We start from the raw sequence: 17076 nt of genomic DNA on the forward strand, positions 1-17076 counted from the left end.
TCTGTGGAGCATATGGCATCTGCTGACCAAAGATCCCATTCACTTAATTTTAATTCTGTGAATCCAGCTTTCCAAGAGGGAAAATTCAAACTACAGAAGTTGCCAACAATTATTTGTTTTTTCTGCCTCTTCTCCTGCACTGCAGAGTATCAAATGCAGCAAACTGTAAATGAGAAAGGCTTCCCCTCATACCAGTCCTCCCACAGCACCTTTGCTCCTGCCATATGGCTTTTGCAATGTCCCCCACAAGACTTCTCCATCCATGTGCTGCCTCATGGCTGGATGTAGTGGTTTTGGGCAAAGCAACACACTGGATAGACCAGAGCTGCACAGGAACAGACTGAAAACAACCAGTGGCAAAAATCATCCCTTTGGGGATGTGCTCCCTGGCACAAGCAGGGGATGTAGCAATCCTCTTGGCAGTTTTGGCCAAATCAGCAGCTGTTGGAGATGATGGAGTTCATACTGAATCTCTTTTCACCACCAAAGACATAGACTAAAGTTAGGAGAAGACAGAAAGGCCACTCTTGCAATTCCTTTTCCTCTGTGGTTTCACAATTTGCGCATTATAGGTGCTTTGAAAAGGATGCATGGGATGTAAAACCTTCCTTTTTCCTTTTTCCTTTTTCCTTTTTCCTTTTTCCTTTTTCCTTTTTCCTTTCCTTTCTCCTTTCTCCTTCTCCTTTCCTTTCTCTTTCTCCTTTTCCTTTCTCCTTTCTCCTTTCTCCTTTCTCCTTTCTCCTTTCTCCTTTCTCCTTTCTCCTTTTCCTTTCCTTTCCTTTCCTTTCCTTTCCTTTCCTTTCCTTTCCTTTCCTTTCCTTTCCTTTCCTTTCCTTTCCTTTCCTTTCCTTTCCTTTCCTTTCCTTTCCTTTCCGCCCCTTCCCCTGCCCCTTCCCTTTTTCTTTTTCTTTTTCTTTTTCTTTTTCTTTTTCTTTTTCTTTTTCTTTTTCTTTTTCTTTTTCTTTTTCTTTTTCTTTTTCTTTTTCTTTCTTTTTCTTTTTGCAATAAAATGTGTTTCTGCCTTTCTGGAACATATTATCTTTGCAATTAAAAACTTCTCCACTTTTCATAATCCATGCAGGCACAGGAACGATGATAAAAAAAATCACAACTCAAAATCTTTCATAAAAGCTTCTGTGGGTGAGCAGTTCTTATAACATTGTAGGCACTAACCTCTCACCAATATATATAACTCACAGCCAAATATTCACCTGCCAGCTGACAATTCCCTGTGACAACTGCAACATTTAATGAAATTCAGGAAACAATGCCACAAAAGTGTGGAAAATAGTCAAAAGGCCACAGCACAGAACAGACAGGGTAATGTTCTAGGCTGGGGGAGCCATTATTTTATATATTGGAGGTTAAAGGAATTTTATTTCCATTTAAACACTCTTAAAAGACCAGTGCACATTAAAAAAAAGAATACTATTATTTTCAGATGATAAAAAAATATAATCTCTGATCTTTTCCAAGATGATTAAAAGGCAGAATATAGAAAGGCAGATTCTATTTGAAAATTATATTTCAGGTTCTTTAATGTCTGTTTTTTACGGAAATATGGTCTAAAACTGTGCCAAAATGTAATTTCCCAGACTCTAAGAAAATATAAATAATAATGGTTTCTTAAAATTAATCTCTAATGAAATATGACCTATGAGAGATGAGAGTACATTGAAAAAAAATCTCTCTGAATAAAACTGTTGTGCGATATATAATTTCTTGTTGAATGCTGTCAATGTCACCCTCCTCAGTGACTTTGTTTAGTAATTCTCTAAGTCAAAATTGCTGAGAAGTTGTTGCTATATTTTCATATATATTGATAGCTCTAATATTTTTGAGCATTTATTTTGAGACAAGAATCAGCTTGAAATAATTTTTCTGTTTACCTGAAATGCAATCATGGTGGAGTTAATCTGATGAATCCTCTCATTGTAATGAACACATCTTAAAAAGACAGATTGCCATTTAAAAATTTATATTCCTTTTTCATCAACAATTAGAATGGAAGAACTTTAAAAAATACAACCTCCCAAACATACAATCAAAATCTCATATTTTCCCCCTTCTCCACACACACACAAAAAAAAAGATAAATAAGAGATAAGTAAGAGATAAGGGTCTGTGAAGAAGATATCAAGGGATGCAAAAACATATTTTCATCCCTCTGTTGGCTATTGTGAAGCTAAGCCAACTTCAAATGTAAAAAGCACTATCAAATGTTGATTTTTTTTTAATGATTGAAGAGTAATATTGTATCAAGTAAAACATTCAAGCAGAAGAAAATGCAGTAAATTAAATACCAATTATCTGTATGCTTGAGTTAAAGCTACAGGTGGAATATTTATATTACCTTGATTATGATAAGGTCCACAGTGCATTCTTCAGGTTCTGATTAACAGCACTTTTTAATACACCTGGCAAATTAAAATGCAGAAAATGCTCATGGTGCATTAATCATGTGCACTGGTCTGCCAGTTTCAGCTCTTATTACTGGGAAAGGGAGAAGATACTGAATTATGGCTGTTGTGGTTTATGATGGTAATGATGGTTATTGACAGTATTATGTGCTTTCACAGACATACTTGGAGTCCAGGTTGAGGAGACTTGGCAAATGTGATTCTTCAGAGTGAGAAAAAAATCATCATGAGCTGCATGTATGATGGAAATGCTGAAACTCAAATTGGCCACAGATATTCTGGGAGTTCATAAGCTATAAGCAACAAATGCAGCCACATTAAATGTAATCCTGGACTATTCTTAAAACAGCTTTCCAAAGATGTGCAAAAACACTTTCAAAGACATGAAATTTTGCTGTTGAATTAACTGACATTGCAAGTAAAGAGATGTTTTGTTTCAGTGGAGTTCTCTGTGTGTTGTTATTGGGGATATCTACTTTAACAAGTTCACAAAGGATCCTTAGCCCACAGGTGTCCTGAAACAGGACTTTGGTGCTGCACCAAACCATTCACTGATCCAGGCTGCTCCTCCTGCAACAACATGTGCTCTTTCTAGATGAGCATCTATAAGAACCCCAAGAAATCTAGGAATTAGGCAGAAAAGGCTTCTGTGCTGTAAGTTTGTTCAATTGTGCTTTCCTCTGCTGCTCTCACTACAGCAAATTATGAGCACATGTGCACAAATGCTTAACAAAGTATTTCCTGGTTCAACATTGCATGAGAGCCATATCTCAAAGGAGAAAAGCTCTTTTGTGAAATGCAATTGCAGTAATGGATTAGGTTGATGTTGGGCAAATGTGTTCTTCAATATGTCCATCACTGTAGAAAGCTGATTAATTCATAGTGCCAAGAGGTTTACTTGACATTGCTAGTTCTGCCATCTTTGTAGTGCTAGTTAGATAAATTATTTCCTCAAAAAAAAAAAAATTAATAATAATTAAAAAATCACTCATTGAAAGTATTAAAAAAAAATCTCCCAAAGGGAAAACTTGCCAATCATGGCTTCATTTACAATAAATACTCATGTCAGCTGGACTGCTTTTATTCTCCAGTAAAAGCAGTAATTTGGTGAAGTGAACAGGATTCCAGGGCTGATAGGAATTGCAGGCATCCTGCTTGGTTACAGCTGTAAATAAGCTCACTTTCAGTGCCTCTTATCTGGACAGTGCAGCTTTCAGAGGCATTTGTGCCTTCTGGACTGAGAGATATAAAGTTGCATAAATAACTCCAGCCTCAGTGCTCCAAGGTAGAATAAGGAGATTACTGTTTGTTTGGGTTTTTTAAAGAGGGAACCTGACTGACTGACATTTAGGAGAAAATTGATTTTTTTTCCCCTGTCAGGGTTAAGAACCAGGCAGCAACCAAGCCCCAGTGCAGAAACTCATTTGCTCCCCAACCAGCAGGATCAGGGAGAGAACTGGAATGGTGAAACAGAGAAAACTTGTGAGTTGAGATAAAGAAAGTTTAATAGGGAAAGCAAATGCCATGCACACGAGCAAAGTAAGGCAAGGAATTAATTCACTGTTTCCCATGGCAGGCAGGTGTTCAGCCATCTCCAGGAGAGCAGGGCCTCATCACACATAACAGTGACTTGGGAAGACAAACATGATTACTCCAAATTTCCCCCCCAACCTCCTTCTTCATAAACTGACCATGATGTCACATGGTTTGGAATATTTGTTGGGTCACCTTTCCCAGCTGTGTTTGCCCCCAACCTCTCACACATCCCCAGGTCCCTCACCAGTGTGGCAGTATGAAAAGCAAAGAAAGGCCTTGTGTAAGCCCTGCTCAGCAATTAAAAAAAAAAAACAAAAACCAACAAACAAAAATCCCCAAAAACCAAAACCAACAAACAAAAAAACCCCCCTCTCTATATTATCAACCTTGTGTTCAGAACAAATCCAAAACATTTCCTCACCGCAGCCACTGTGAAGAGAATTAACTCTACACCAGCCAAAACCAGCATACTCTCAAAATTTTAGAGAAAAGAACAAAAGAAACTCTAAAACTATGTTAATTATATTGATTCAAGTACTTTTTCAAATATGATGTTTACTTGTGCCATTCAGGTACCTGAATAAGTCCCTTTAAGGGCAATTATTTTTCTTGATTGCCTACAGAAGGAGAATTGTTTCATGCTACAGAACAGCTGTGAATATCCTTAAAGCCCATTTTGAGATATTCAAGCCACGAGTTGCACATCAGGTTAAGACCCCCTGACCTGATGTCCCAAGAGAATCTGAGAGCACAGCAGTCTGTACAAAGTGGCAGTAATCTCACTGACAGCAAAGAGCAAGAGAAAAGCAAAGAAAGTGTTAATCCAAGTGCTCTGGATTTTTCCTCACCATGAAACAGGGTAGAGCCCAAAGCTTTATCCAAATTGTGGCTTCTCAGTGAATTTCCATTGGTTAGCATCTTCTGGGCTTAAGTGAGACCGTGTTCCACTCTCAAAATACATTCATGCATCAGGCAGACTATATCTACTCATTACCCTGTGTGCCACACTTCCCATTTGGCAACTCTGTACATACATCTTTCTGTCCTTATCTGTGGTCTCTGCTCATAAAATGCATGGTGAAGGACATCTGAAATTAACAATGTGTGACTAGCGAGCTGCAGATAATCATGCTGTCTGGGGAAAATAAATTATAAGAAATAATACAGATTATTTCAGCCAAATATGGTTCTTAATTATATTTATAATTTGACCACTTCATGCACATACAAAATACATCAAACTCATAATGATAAGAAGCAGACAATGGCCCCCAAATATACAAAGAAGCATTTTAAATAATGTTGTGCTAAATGCACATTTGTGCACATCCTTCCAAAATACACTGTCATGCTTTCTCTTCTTCCATAGATGTCTGAGCACTCTTTGAACAAGACCTTGTAGTTCTGAATTCTCACAGGCATTGCAACCATGAAAGGAGCAAGGTGTAAGCCAAGAATGTAAGTTTTAAAAGGAAAATAAAAAGGTAATGCAATTGTCCACATGTAAACACTAAAGGGATGGGTAGCTAAAAATATACACTCTCATATTAAATCAAAAATCCTGATTTCCATATAAGATGATTTCCACTTAAAATCTCAGAGAAGAAGACACAAAGCTATATTTGGTCCATGAGGCTGAGATGCTGTAATTCCCTTCTAATAGTTCATAAATTATACATTTAGCACTAGATACTTGCAAATGAATAAAAAAATAAAACATAATTCCCATTGTTGTTTAAAAGAAGAGGACTCCATAATTCAACAGGAAAGGATTTTAGTAGTGTTTTAGAAGTTTTTCACCAAGGGAGTCAGTGAGGTTTGTATAGGGCATTAAGTTCAGATCAAGGATGCTTCTTCTGTGTGTGTTCTCTGCCACAAATCACAGTGCTGGTGCTTTCCATACAGCTGTAAACAAAGAGGAGATCCTCCATGCAACCAAGTTCCATTAAACTGTCCCAAAACACGAATTCATCCAGTCTCCTGTCTCAGACCAAATCCAGCAACTACATGAATTCATGCAAGGATCTGCAGTGTCCAGTCCCATCTCTTAGACTTGCTAAACCAAGTGCAAATCCCCCTGATTCCCCTAACAGGCTGATGAAGATTCATTCATGTTATACCCACACCAGGTGAAACCCTGTGTATTCCTCACACTCTGGTTGCTGACACTGTGCCATGTGTTCCTTCCAGAGTCAGTCCCAGCTCCCAGAGGAGCTCAGCAAAGCTCACTGGTCCTGTCAGCAGCTGTGAGCTCCTCTCACAAACAGCCTGCTTGGAAAACTCTGGGTAAGCACTGATTGCTGCCTTTGGGAACAAACCACAAACCTCTGTTACCCAGGCTGCTAATTCCCACTCTTCCAGGGCCATGAAACTCTTTGTAGGTGATGAATCCCTTGTATATTTTCTCCATGGCATAAAAATTTGGATCAGCTTGGCTATTTCCCCTACTGGCATCTTGTTCTTGTTTTAGGAGTAAACTCATTTTTGACTCATTTGTGTTTACATTTAGCTTGTATTTATGCTTAATTTGTGTTTAACTCCCCTTTCTTATTTACATTTTTTAATTGAAAAATTTCAATCTAATTCACGTTGTAGTACTAAATTCCTCAGGTATTGAAATGTTAGCTTTTCTGCATTTTCTGGATCTTGTTTCTTAAAGCAAGCTTTCTTTACATATATATATACATATATATATATATATATACACACACAAACTTATATACTTTTTTTTCTTAAGTCAATCTTGCGAGACCTAGATTGTAAATGACTTAGTTCTTTTGATCTCCTTTCCTGATATCACTCACAAGAGGAGCAAAGCAGCCCTTTCGAACAGAGATCACACATCAGAAAAAGATTTATGTGGACCAGATCCTGAAACTATAGAAACACAGCTGCATAATGCTGGATTTGTTTTTAATCTGCATCCTAACTTTTTATGAGTGCATTTTACCCCATAAAGCATCACTTATTTAAAACACTGCCTTCCCAGTGAAAATTACTTCCAACACTGTCTTCTAAAGCTGTGGCTTTAGCACATGGAGACTAAAAGTGTCTGCTGAAAGCAAACCAGTGGGGATCTCAGTAATACTTTGCTTACACATATTTCTTCAAAAAAAGTAATTTAAATACCGTGTTTTGCTTTCTTTTGCCACAAGAGGGCGATCCCTTAATTCGTGTCCACTAAGGCAATGTACAGACACAAGATGGACTCGTTTTCCATCTAAACAATTATTTCAAATTCTTATGTAAATAAATTGATGAATTTCATTCTGTCTGTGTTCTCAGCATGCATGTGGCTCACATGAAGTTACTAGGCAATATCTTTTAGCTGTGGGAGCACACTGTGCTTCATAAAAGGCTGATACTGAAAAAAAAAATGTGGGAAGTAAAAAGGATTTCCCTTCATTATCTTTAGAAGTAGCAGTACACTGTATTAACACATCTCATTGTTCTCAGTGATGAACTCAGACAGGTCACAATCAAAAGGAACAAGATCTTAAGACGTGCTGCTTTCAGAAGCATGAGAAATTTGTGAAACAAAGAAAAGATATCTCTTATACTTTTCATCCACTTGTGAATGTTTAGCTATTTGAATTTGTTAAATATGCCATCATGTGCAACAATATACAGCGCAAGCACGATCCACACAGGGAACTGATTCAAGCACTCAAAACCTGAAGATTGTCATGTCTCCCTAATGCAAAACTCTGCATTTACTTAGAACCAGATAGTTGGGAAGATTTTGTTTAAAATGCTTCTAAACAGTCATCATGAGTGTACAATATAACTTACCATAGCATTTTTGTTTTCAGTCCCAATATTTTACATATATAAACCTGTGAAATTTACTCAAACCAAGACTGATTTCTCCCTCCTAAGTCCAAATAAAATTTTGCTCAGAAACAGTGGATGGATTTTGTCCATCAAGAGTCAGCTATGTTCCTGGGCAGCCGGTAATGCTCTGGCCTGATCCTTGCCTTCTTCTCCTGAGGGCTGACATATTTCCACTTGGATGGAGACATTTTCAGCTTTTTTCTCTTCTTATCTGTACACCACACTTTTTCACAGTATTCTTCCACCCTCTGGAAGTTGCTGTAACCTATCAATTGAAGAAATTCCTTATACCATGGCTTTGAAGCCTGAGGTATACTGCTCTGCATTGGGCATGGCATTTTGTGAGGGATCTCCTCCTCGTAGTCTTTATTGAACATTTCGTCTACACGTTCCTCCTCGACTATCTCCAGGGTGATTTTCCTGACAGTGTGAACAATGCTGTGTTCCACTGTCTGACAAAAATAAGTCCCTGCATCCAGTCGATGCAGCTTCAGGAATAAAAGGCCAAGGTCCATTTTTATTATTCTATCATCAGTCTTCACCTGGAAAAAAAACATAAAATGCAGTTATAGAGCACAGGTCTTTGCTATTACATTAAACCAATTCAATTATTTCTGAACTGTACTTTCATGACTGTAATAATAAATTTTGATAGTAAGATTAGAGATCTACAAATTTTTAATTCAGAGTGGTTTTTGTAATAACAAAAATATTTACTTGAAATAAAGAGATTGAGTTGCAAATGTAGGACAATCTAAAAAATCTGGGAAGCATGGAAGAGCATAAGCAGACAGAGGGAAATAAGTTAGAAACATGCAAATTATCCACTGGATGGGAAAAAAAGAGCATTTGCCAGCTGACCTTTGATAAGGATCCCTGTGAATTCTCTGATAGACTGGGATGCTTTGGAGGAGACATTCAGAAAAGTATTTGCATCTTTAAAAGCAGGACCACTGTGATCTTAAAGCCCCAGTTCTGAGTCTGCTCTTTGAGTTTTTCCTACAGCTCCTGAGGGCTTCAGAATTGACTATGAAACATTCAGAGATGTTGGCAAGCAGGGAGCTCTGAGCTGTCTAATCCAGCAGCAGGAATGGCCAAGAAAATGGTATCCTCAGCTTTTCATTTGACAGTAAGGTGATGAATTTAAGCAGAAGTACTGAGTGATGAAGGGATCCAAAGCAGCCCTGAACAGAATGAACTCAGGACCTGGCAGTAGTGAAGGATGAGGAACTGGATGAGAGCTGCCCATGTCCACTTGTAGAAAATCACTGCATCCTGTGCTGTATGACAGGAAGTGTGGCCAACAGGCCAAGGGAGGTGATTCTCTCCCTCCACTCTGCTCTGGTAAGCCCCCGCCTGGAGGGCTGCATCCAGCTCTGGGATCCTCAGAACAAGGCAGACATGGACCTGTTAGAGGGGGACTGGAGGAGGGTCACAAAAATGAAGAGAGGAATGGCGCACTTCTCCTAAGAAGAAAGAGAGAGCTGCTGTTGCTCAGCCTAGAGGAGAGGAGGCTCCAGACCTTATTTTGACCTTTCATTAATTAAAGGGGCTTATAAGAAAGACAGGGACATTTTTACCAGGCCCTGTAGTGACATATCTACACTGCAGTGATAGCTACATTGATGTGTATCAGAGAGGTATGGAGGAATGAATATGATTGCAATTATGAAGAACTTTCATAATGGTGAAATACACGCAAAAGAGGCAGAGAATCCACCAACTCTTATTTGCAAAAAATTTATAATAAATGGGTGAGGCAGCAAGAATGAATAGAAGTTAAGCTAGACTAACACTGGAAATAATACATACACATTTCCTACCTGCAAAAACATACGAAGCGAAGTGATGGATTTTCTTTGTTTTGAGATCTTAAATTAGTTCCACTACATGTTTAACATCTGCATTCAAGATGTTGAATGCAAACACCAGGTGAAATTCTCAGGTCTATTAATTCAAGAGACCAGATGAACATAGTGGTTTTCCCTGACACCCATATACATTTCAGCAACTGGTGGCAGAAATTCAGTAAAGATGTAATGTTCCTAACAATGGGCTCTTTTATTGAAAAAAAGTTAGTCTATAAGAATATTTACCTCTTCCTTCTTAGTGTCATGTGCTCGCTGGACAAACCAGATGACTTTTGCTTGCAAGGTCCGAGGGGTGCACTCCAGAAGGGTGCTGTTGTACTCTATTCCATAGACAAGTCTCTCCTCAGTCTTCTCCAGAACTTCACCTGGAAGGAAAAAAATGTTTCAAAAATGCGTTACTGCAAGTACTTGTTACACTCCATGTACATTTGCTTTTAGAAGTGAAGCTTAATTCCAATCCAGCCAGAAAGTGACTGGAGAGTAATGTCTAAGGAAGATCTGACCTGCTAAATGAATTTTCCCATCATCTGAGGCTTTCACAGTATCTGACTAAATTGTGCTGACTCACCTAACATTGCAGAGAAACAGATCTCGGCCTTTCACACTGCTAATTGCTTGTGCCTGGTTCTTATGAATAGTTAATTTCGTTTTCACTCAGTGAAACAGAAGGATTCAAAACATGTTTAAATATAATAAAAAAATTTAATTTTTTAGGGATATTTACGGCACATAACTGTTTGCAGAATGATACTATAAATACTCTAACCAATATTATATATGTCCATGCTATACATGTATTAACTGAATGTACAGTTTGGGCCCAAGGGTGCTAATAAAAACAAGATGAAAGAATTAAATCAAAATTGAATTATGTTTTCAATCCAACAAAACATCTGGAGGAAGATAAACTAGTTGTTACACTGGACAAAACCAACTGCTTCATTAATGAAATCATTTTACTCCATAATAGCGAGAAAGATTCTTGAGCCCAAATAGCTTTATATCTTAAAAAAAAATACACTGTTTTATATAATTGTGATTTCTCTGTTGTATTTTAAACTTGTGGAAGAATTAGCACTTAATATTGGAACATACTTTTCCAACATGTACAATGTCATCCAATGAATATATAAATTATATATATATGTAAAATATATACATATATGTAAAATATATATGTAAATATTTAAAATAGTGTTTCTCTGAATATTACTCTAGAATATTTCTTTTCTAGAAGAAACTTTAATGGTTTTTTTTTTTTTCTATAAATGCATTGAATATTATCCTGCAAATTACAGAGCATTTCCATGCAATTGTTTTCTTTCTGGTTTTATATTCCTTGTACCCATGTTTGAAATCCTCACTTTCCAAGGTGTGGATAACAGTTCTCTATCTTATTTTTTTTAAGAGAAAACTTGATCATAAATATACATTTTTATTCTGTCATGTCACTGCTCATAACTGTTCTTAAATTTTAAGTGTCCTGACTATTTCGTACACATTTCAGGATGCAGCTCTATTGTTTATTATCCTTGCCTCATATTTCTGCCTTTTTTTTTTTTCCTTTTCCTGTTGGAAGCCATTGGGATGCACTTGCCACATCTTTAGTCTGCATGTCAGTGCTGCAGCACCACATGAACATTTTGGGATGTCACCCACTGAGACAGTCAGCCTTAGACCTGGATGGCAGGGGCTCAGCCCCACAGCTCTTACAACATGACAGGAACATGCCAGTGAAAACAGCAGGTGAGATCATGGTCTGGCTCATGTTCCTGGCAAACCCTGTGCTGGCTGTTCCAGGCCTTTACAAGCATTTGTGCATTTGAACAGATTACCAATGAACTGCTGGCCGAAGCACTGCTGCGCCGCGTTCCCGTGCCGAACGTCTTGTCTGCGGAAACGTCTGCAGGGAACAAAAGTGGAATTATTTAAGACAAAACGTTTAGCTTACATGTTGTTTGGCTTATGCTAAACTAGCCTTCATTAAAAACTTCAGGAGTTAAACCTTGATTGCTAACAATTTACCACTGTTGTGAGAAGTGCTCATTTATAAATCAGTGTTTTGTTTCTATTCAACCTACTGGGTGTCATGTGTCTGAAAGAAAGAAACATGCTTGTCTGGAGAAGAGGTACAATTATATATAAAACTATATATGCGTCCATTTTTTTATATAACTATACTAATGTTATAAATATGAAAACAAGATCCTTCGAACTGACTGGGTAACACTCAGTCATAGGGACCTTTAGCCTGCCTTTGTATTCTCTCTCTCTCTCTACCTCCAGAAAGGAAGGAAATTTTCCTTTTTAAATTCAGCACAGTTTCCCATGGATGTGATGGTACTTCTTTTATCCTTTATTCTCATGGTTTTTTGGGTTTTTTTCCTTCACTTGAGAATCTCAACATGTGGAAGAAACACTTTATTTTATTTCACCTTTGTAGCATACAGTTACTGAGCTCATTTTTCTCAACAGGGAAATATACACATTAATGAATGCCCATGCTTAGAAAGTGAACTGGTGGAAGAAGAACTGCGGTCAGAAGTTCTGTGAGCCCTGTTTTTGACCTGGAAAAAAATACAAGTCCTTTTGAAAGAAAAGTCATTCTGACTTTAGAGGTTTAAGTTTTTTTTATTGCATTTACAGAAAAAAAATTAAATCCATTATTATATAGTGTATTCCCTGAAGAATTTTACCTTCATACAGCATTTATTTTCTTTGAGTGCCTTGATAAATAAAATTAAGATTGTTGACCTGGGAAATAAAAGAGCCTATTGGAATGCTGCATCTTGATACATTAGTATGTTCAACAACTTCAAATGTAGTTTTTCTGAGGATACTGTTCCTACATTTGCATAAAGAGTAATTCTATACAGTATTGCCAATGCCATACATAACAGATTAACAGAAGAAATGTGCAGTGCAGCAAATCTTACACAGTAGGTATGTGTACAGTAAAAATTACATTAGAAACAAACAAAGCCAAAGAATTCTGTTATTCTGTGCTTTTACTGGTGAAATAAGGTTATTTTCCAGTCCTATGTGAACCCAAAAGATAAAATTTTAATTTGTCACAAGTCGAATTTACGGAAGCTTTTTAGATTTACACCACCTAAAAGTCTTGTCCATGGATATTACTAATTTAATTTTTAATCTGGCTGTATACAGTGATTATTTTCTGAGTTTTGTCACCCATATGAACTCCTGATCCAGTGTTCTTGGTGGACCAAGATTAACCTCCGCTGATATTCAGAGAAGAACCAGTGTTTTTCCATTGTTGTTTCAGGGGAATCTGGAAATTCAGTGAAGACTGCATTGGGCTTTTAGGGAAAAATGCTAACAATACTTGCATCCTATTAAAGAAAAACAGAGGGAGCAACTGGGCCTTATTCTGCCCTGGGTGTTGACATTGCAATGTGTAGTGTCAGTGCTGATAAATGTTGTCACCAGGTTTGCAAGTCTGTGTGTGTAGATTACTCAGAAGAAACATTCTGCTGCACAAATATACATAAACACTATAGAATATGCAATAATCCTGCTGCTGTAAGGTCCAACAGCCCTAGCTAGCAGGAACAGGTAACAAGCATGCTCTATTAACTCATGAGTTCCTTAAGATCACTGTAAAGCTCATAAAAAAATAGTTCTGTAAGACAGGATTATTTCTCCAGTTGTCAGAATCATTAAAGAAAAAGAAATGTTTGCTTGATAGAATTTTACTGTTGCAGCTGTGAAGACTGGGGAAGATAGAGTGCCTTCACTTACTATTTTCAGTGCTTTCACTTACTATTTTCAGTGCCTTCACTTACTATTTTCTCAAATAGAAGGCAAAAATTGAGAGAAGTGCTGAAAGAGAGGGAGATGCTGGGAAATAAACTCATCTCACAAATACTGACATAAGCCTGGTATTTTTTTTTTTAGAAAATATTACTCAGAATAATAGATTATCAGACAATCCCTGAGATAAATTACTGTAAGGAACAATTTTCAGTGATTAACAAATGCACTGAATTTCAGGAAGTATCTTTTGCAATCTATAATTTAATTGATTTAGATTTCAGCCCTTAACTCCATGCTTCCACAAACCTAGTAAAAATGATCTGCAAGAAAGCAACACAGTCATCATCATCATCATCATTACCATCATCATAATTTTCATTTTTCTTTATTATTTCCCTGGAAAGTATGAGGCAAAATCAAGAAGTCTTGGGAAGAAAAGGCACCACTATGTTTACATAAGTAAATTAGTAGACTGCTTGGCTGCTGGTGGAGTGGGTGATGGAGAAAGAAAACAGAGAGGGAGAGGAGGCAGGGGAGAGACTCTCAGCTTCTAAAAATTAGCTAAAGAATCACACAATGCCTACCCAAGTTCAAAGACATTTTTAAATTACTTCAGACCTTATTCAGCCTGGATGGTGAGCTGCTACATCAAAGAATCTCACTTGTAGAATTTGGTGCTTGTTTAGATAAAAATTGAAACTGACTAAATCAGAATGCAGAACTAATAGTGAACTAAAGCATTCAAGTTCTGGACCTCTGGTTTCTCAAGTGCACTTCATGAAATTTGAATGCAGTAGAAATTCCTTCTGCCATCTGAGGTATTTGCAGTATTCAGGAGCCACACACCTGTAGTTAGCATGGAATTGTGCTCTGTTGTGCTGCCTTCATCAAGATATGGGATTTTGGACTCAGTTTTTATTTTTTCTTGATTAAATCCCACATTTAATTAGTTATCCAGGATATACATGTACAAGGATTTTCACAATTAAAAAAATTAATACCAGAGGCCAAGCATAAGATTTTTATATTTATGCTTCACTTCTCTCTATTACATGCTTTAGTTTACAGATTTCTATTTAATGTTACTCTAAACACTTGTTGTACCTTGGAGGCATCAGGATCTAAAGCAGACAGCATTTGGACCAAAGTGGGGAGCACACATTGTACATCCCAGCCCCAATTCAATTCTTCACCAGTAGGACTGGAATTGAAAGGAGAGCTCTGAGCAGAGCCCTTACCCACTGGAAGCACTGCTCTTACAGATCAAAAGAACAGATAAATGTACAGAATGAAGGCCACATTTGAGCAGAGACAGGTGGTACTAGGGTCAGCTCAAGTGTGTTGCAATGTAAGGCACAACTCTATGACTCCAATAAAGGGACAGGTATCAGGAAGAGGAGAACAAGTACTCTCCAATTGCACTTACATTACTTGTATTACCATGTACAGATTGAGCAGAAATATGGAGCCTTGAGACAAGGCCAGACTAAGACACGAAAGCTCTGAGATGTGGCATTAATTAAATTAAAAGCCATGGTAGGGCCATCAACCAGTCAGTGCTGCTTGGTATCAGAGAACACCGCGCCGTCTGTCAGGACCTGCCTTGTCCCCTGGTACCTTCACAGGGTAGGCAGCCACCTAAAACAACTTCCATTCACGTCCCTAGTACCTCTCCCTGCCTCTCCCTGTGCTACACAGTTAGTGTAAGGCCTAAAATTTAAAATGCTCTGAGCTTCAGCTGTGTCCTGAATTGAACAAAGCAGATGCCATTCATGCCTCTCAACACTGTTAGTCCTGATGGCTGTTTTCCCCAGACTGATATGGAAAACAATTTTGCAGACTTCAAGAACATTCAATTGAGTGCAAATCCCTTTTCCACTGCTACAGTGCTTATCTTAAGAGAAGGAGAGAGATAGCAGCAGTATTTTCTTCTTTTAGAGGCTGACCTGCTGAATGTTGAGGAGGTAAGGCACAGGAAGGTGCCTGGGTGCTGCTCATATCACTCCACCCTGGATAAATGTGTTTTCAGGGAACTTAAAGGCTGCTACTCTGGAAAGTGTCTTAGGTGAGAAACATGTACAACAAAGTCCAGGCCTCAGTGAGCTCCTCTCATCTTTTCTTAGTCAACAAGTAGCCTGCACAACATAAATGGTGATACTGCTAGCAAGCTAAAATGCTGCTGGGGAATTTTTAACTCCCCCTTGCCTCCCAAATGACTTTTACATCATCAGATGGGTAACCCATATGCTTTATCATTATGATAATCCAATTTCTGCTTATACTGTAGGACATTAATCTCCCTGGCCCATTGTACAGCTGCTCATCTTTCTTAATCCGGGACCTGAAAATTTTAACCAGACCCATCTCACCCTGAGCAGTCAACCAGAGCCCACATCTTCCCTTCCCTATATTCACAAAATGCACAAGAAAACGATGCAGTCCTGCTTATAAAAGCTGTGTAGGTTTCTTGCTTGGTTTAACATATGCCTTAGTGCAGTAAATCCAAGAGATTCTCAGTTATGCTGAGTCACACACTGCATTTCTCATTTGTCTTTTTAAATGTGCCTTATGCAAAAAATGGTGCTATCAAAGAGAACATCACTAGATTAATTATCTTTAAAAAAATGTATGGAAATGTCTATTATGCCTGACAATAGTCAGCATGCATTTGAGTGCATCCAGGTTCATGGAAAGATAACATATACCAGATGAAAAATAACTAAATACAAAGCCCCATATTTCTGATTTTCCTTAAGAAACAATAATATATTTGGGATACTGTGACTTCGTTTGGACTTCAGCATCTCCACAAGTTTTTAAAACTCTCTCTGGAATTTATTAAATTTATTATTATAGTCCTTTTAGGTCTAATTTAAATGAGGATATATTTTTAAAATCAGTTATTGCTAAAAAAGCCACATAAATTATTTGAACTATGTAATACCAAAATTTTGCTGATTAAGGGAAGAAATTCCTCTGTCTAGGTGGCAAAGCTGACTAATTTTTGTGAAAAGGTCTGGATTAAAACATGCATGTTATAGATACATGCCCTGTGTAGCTGAATTGCAGAACCTGGATTTGAGAGGGAAGGGAGGACAACAGGTCCCAAGGAAATCATTGAATGAAAGAGTGAAGGTCAAGAACCAAGAATAAATGAAGGGTGATACAGAGAAACTGTCTCCACAAGGAAGAATTAAAACACCCAAATCAGGTCTGTGCTTTGAACTTGCCTCTGGAGTAATTTGCCTTTCAATCCACTGCAGAAAACCAAAACATAGCTTTTATAGAAAATCCGTTCTGGTGAAGGTATTACTAATTGCAGCCATGATATTTTCTGAAAAATCCTTTCCTTAGGATTTTTCCTCCTGAGAAGCTGAGAGGCCTCAGGAACGAAATGTAAACAATGGTTATCTGCTGCTGTGGAATGCAACAGGTGCATCTGGGATTGGTCTCATGGGGTTGTTTCTAATTAATGGCCAGTTACAGTCAGCTGGCTCGGACAGAGAATCCGAGCCACAAGCCTTTGTTGTTCATTCCGTTCTTTTTCTATTCTTAGCTAGCCTTCTGATGAAATCCTTTCTTCTATTCTTTTAGTATAGTTTCAATAAATCAAGCCTTCTGAGACATGGAGTCAGATC

The 17076-nt window shown here is 37.8% G+C and overlaps 1 protein-coding gene across 1 annotated transcript in view; it reads right to left on the bottom strand.

Moving 5' to 3' along the window:
* Nucleotides 1–5138: 5138 nt before the first annotated feature.
* Nucleotides 5139–17076, bottom strand: part of SEMA3E (semaphorin 3E) — a 129472-nt gene continuing 117534 nt past the window's right edge. The window contains exons 15-17 of the mRNA XM_064702967.1: nt 11497–11564; nt 9887–10026; nt 5139–8332 (exon numbers count right to left, since the gene is read on the bottom strand). Coding sequence (XP_064559037.1) covers nt 7880–8332; nt 9887–10026; nt 11497–11564 — 661 coding nt within the window. The 3' untranslated portion in view covers nt 5139–7879. The remainder of the gene's footprint in view (nt 8333–9886; nt 10027–11496; nt 11565–17076) is intronic.

This window comes from Zonotrichia leucophrys, chromosome 1A (assembly GCF_028769735.1).
Source record: "Zonotrichia leucophrys gambelii isolate GWCS_2022_RI chromosome 1A, RI_Zleu_2.0, whole genome shotgun sequence".
NCBI classification, from domain to species: domain Eukaryota; kingdom Metazoa; phylum Chordata; class Aves; order Passeriformes; family Passerellidae; genus Zonotrichia; species Zonotrichia leucophrys.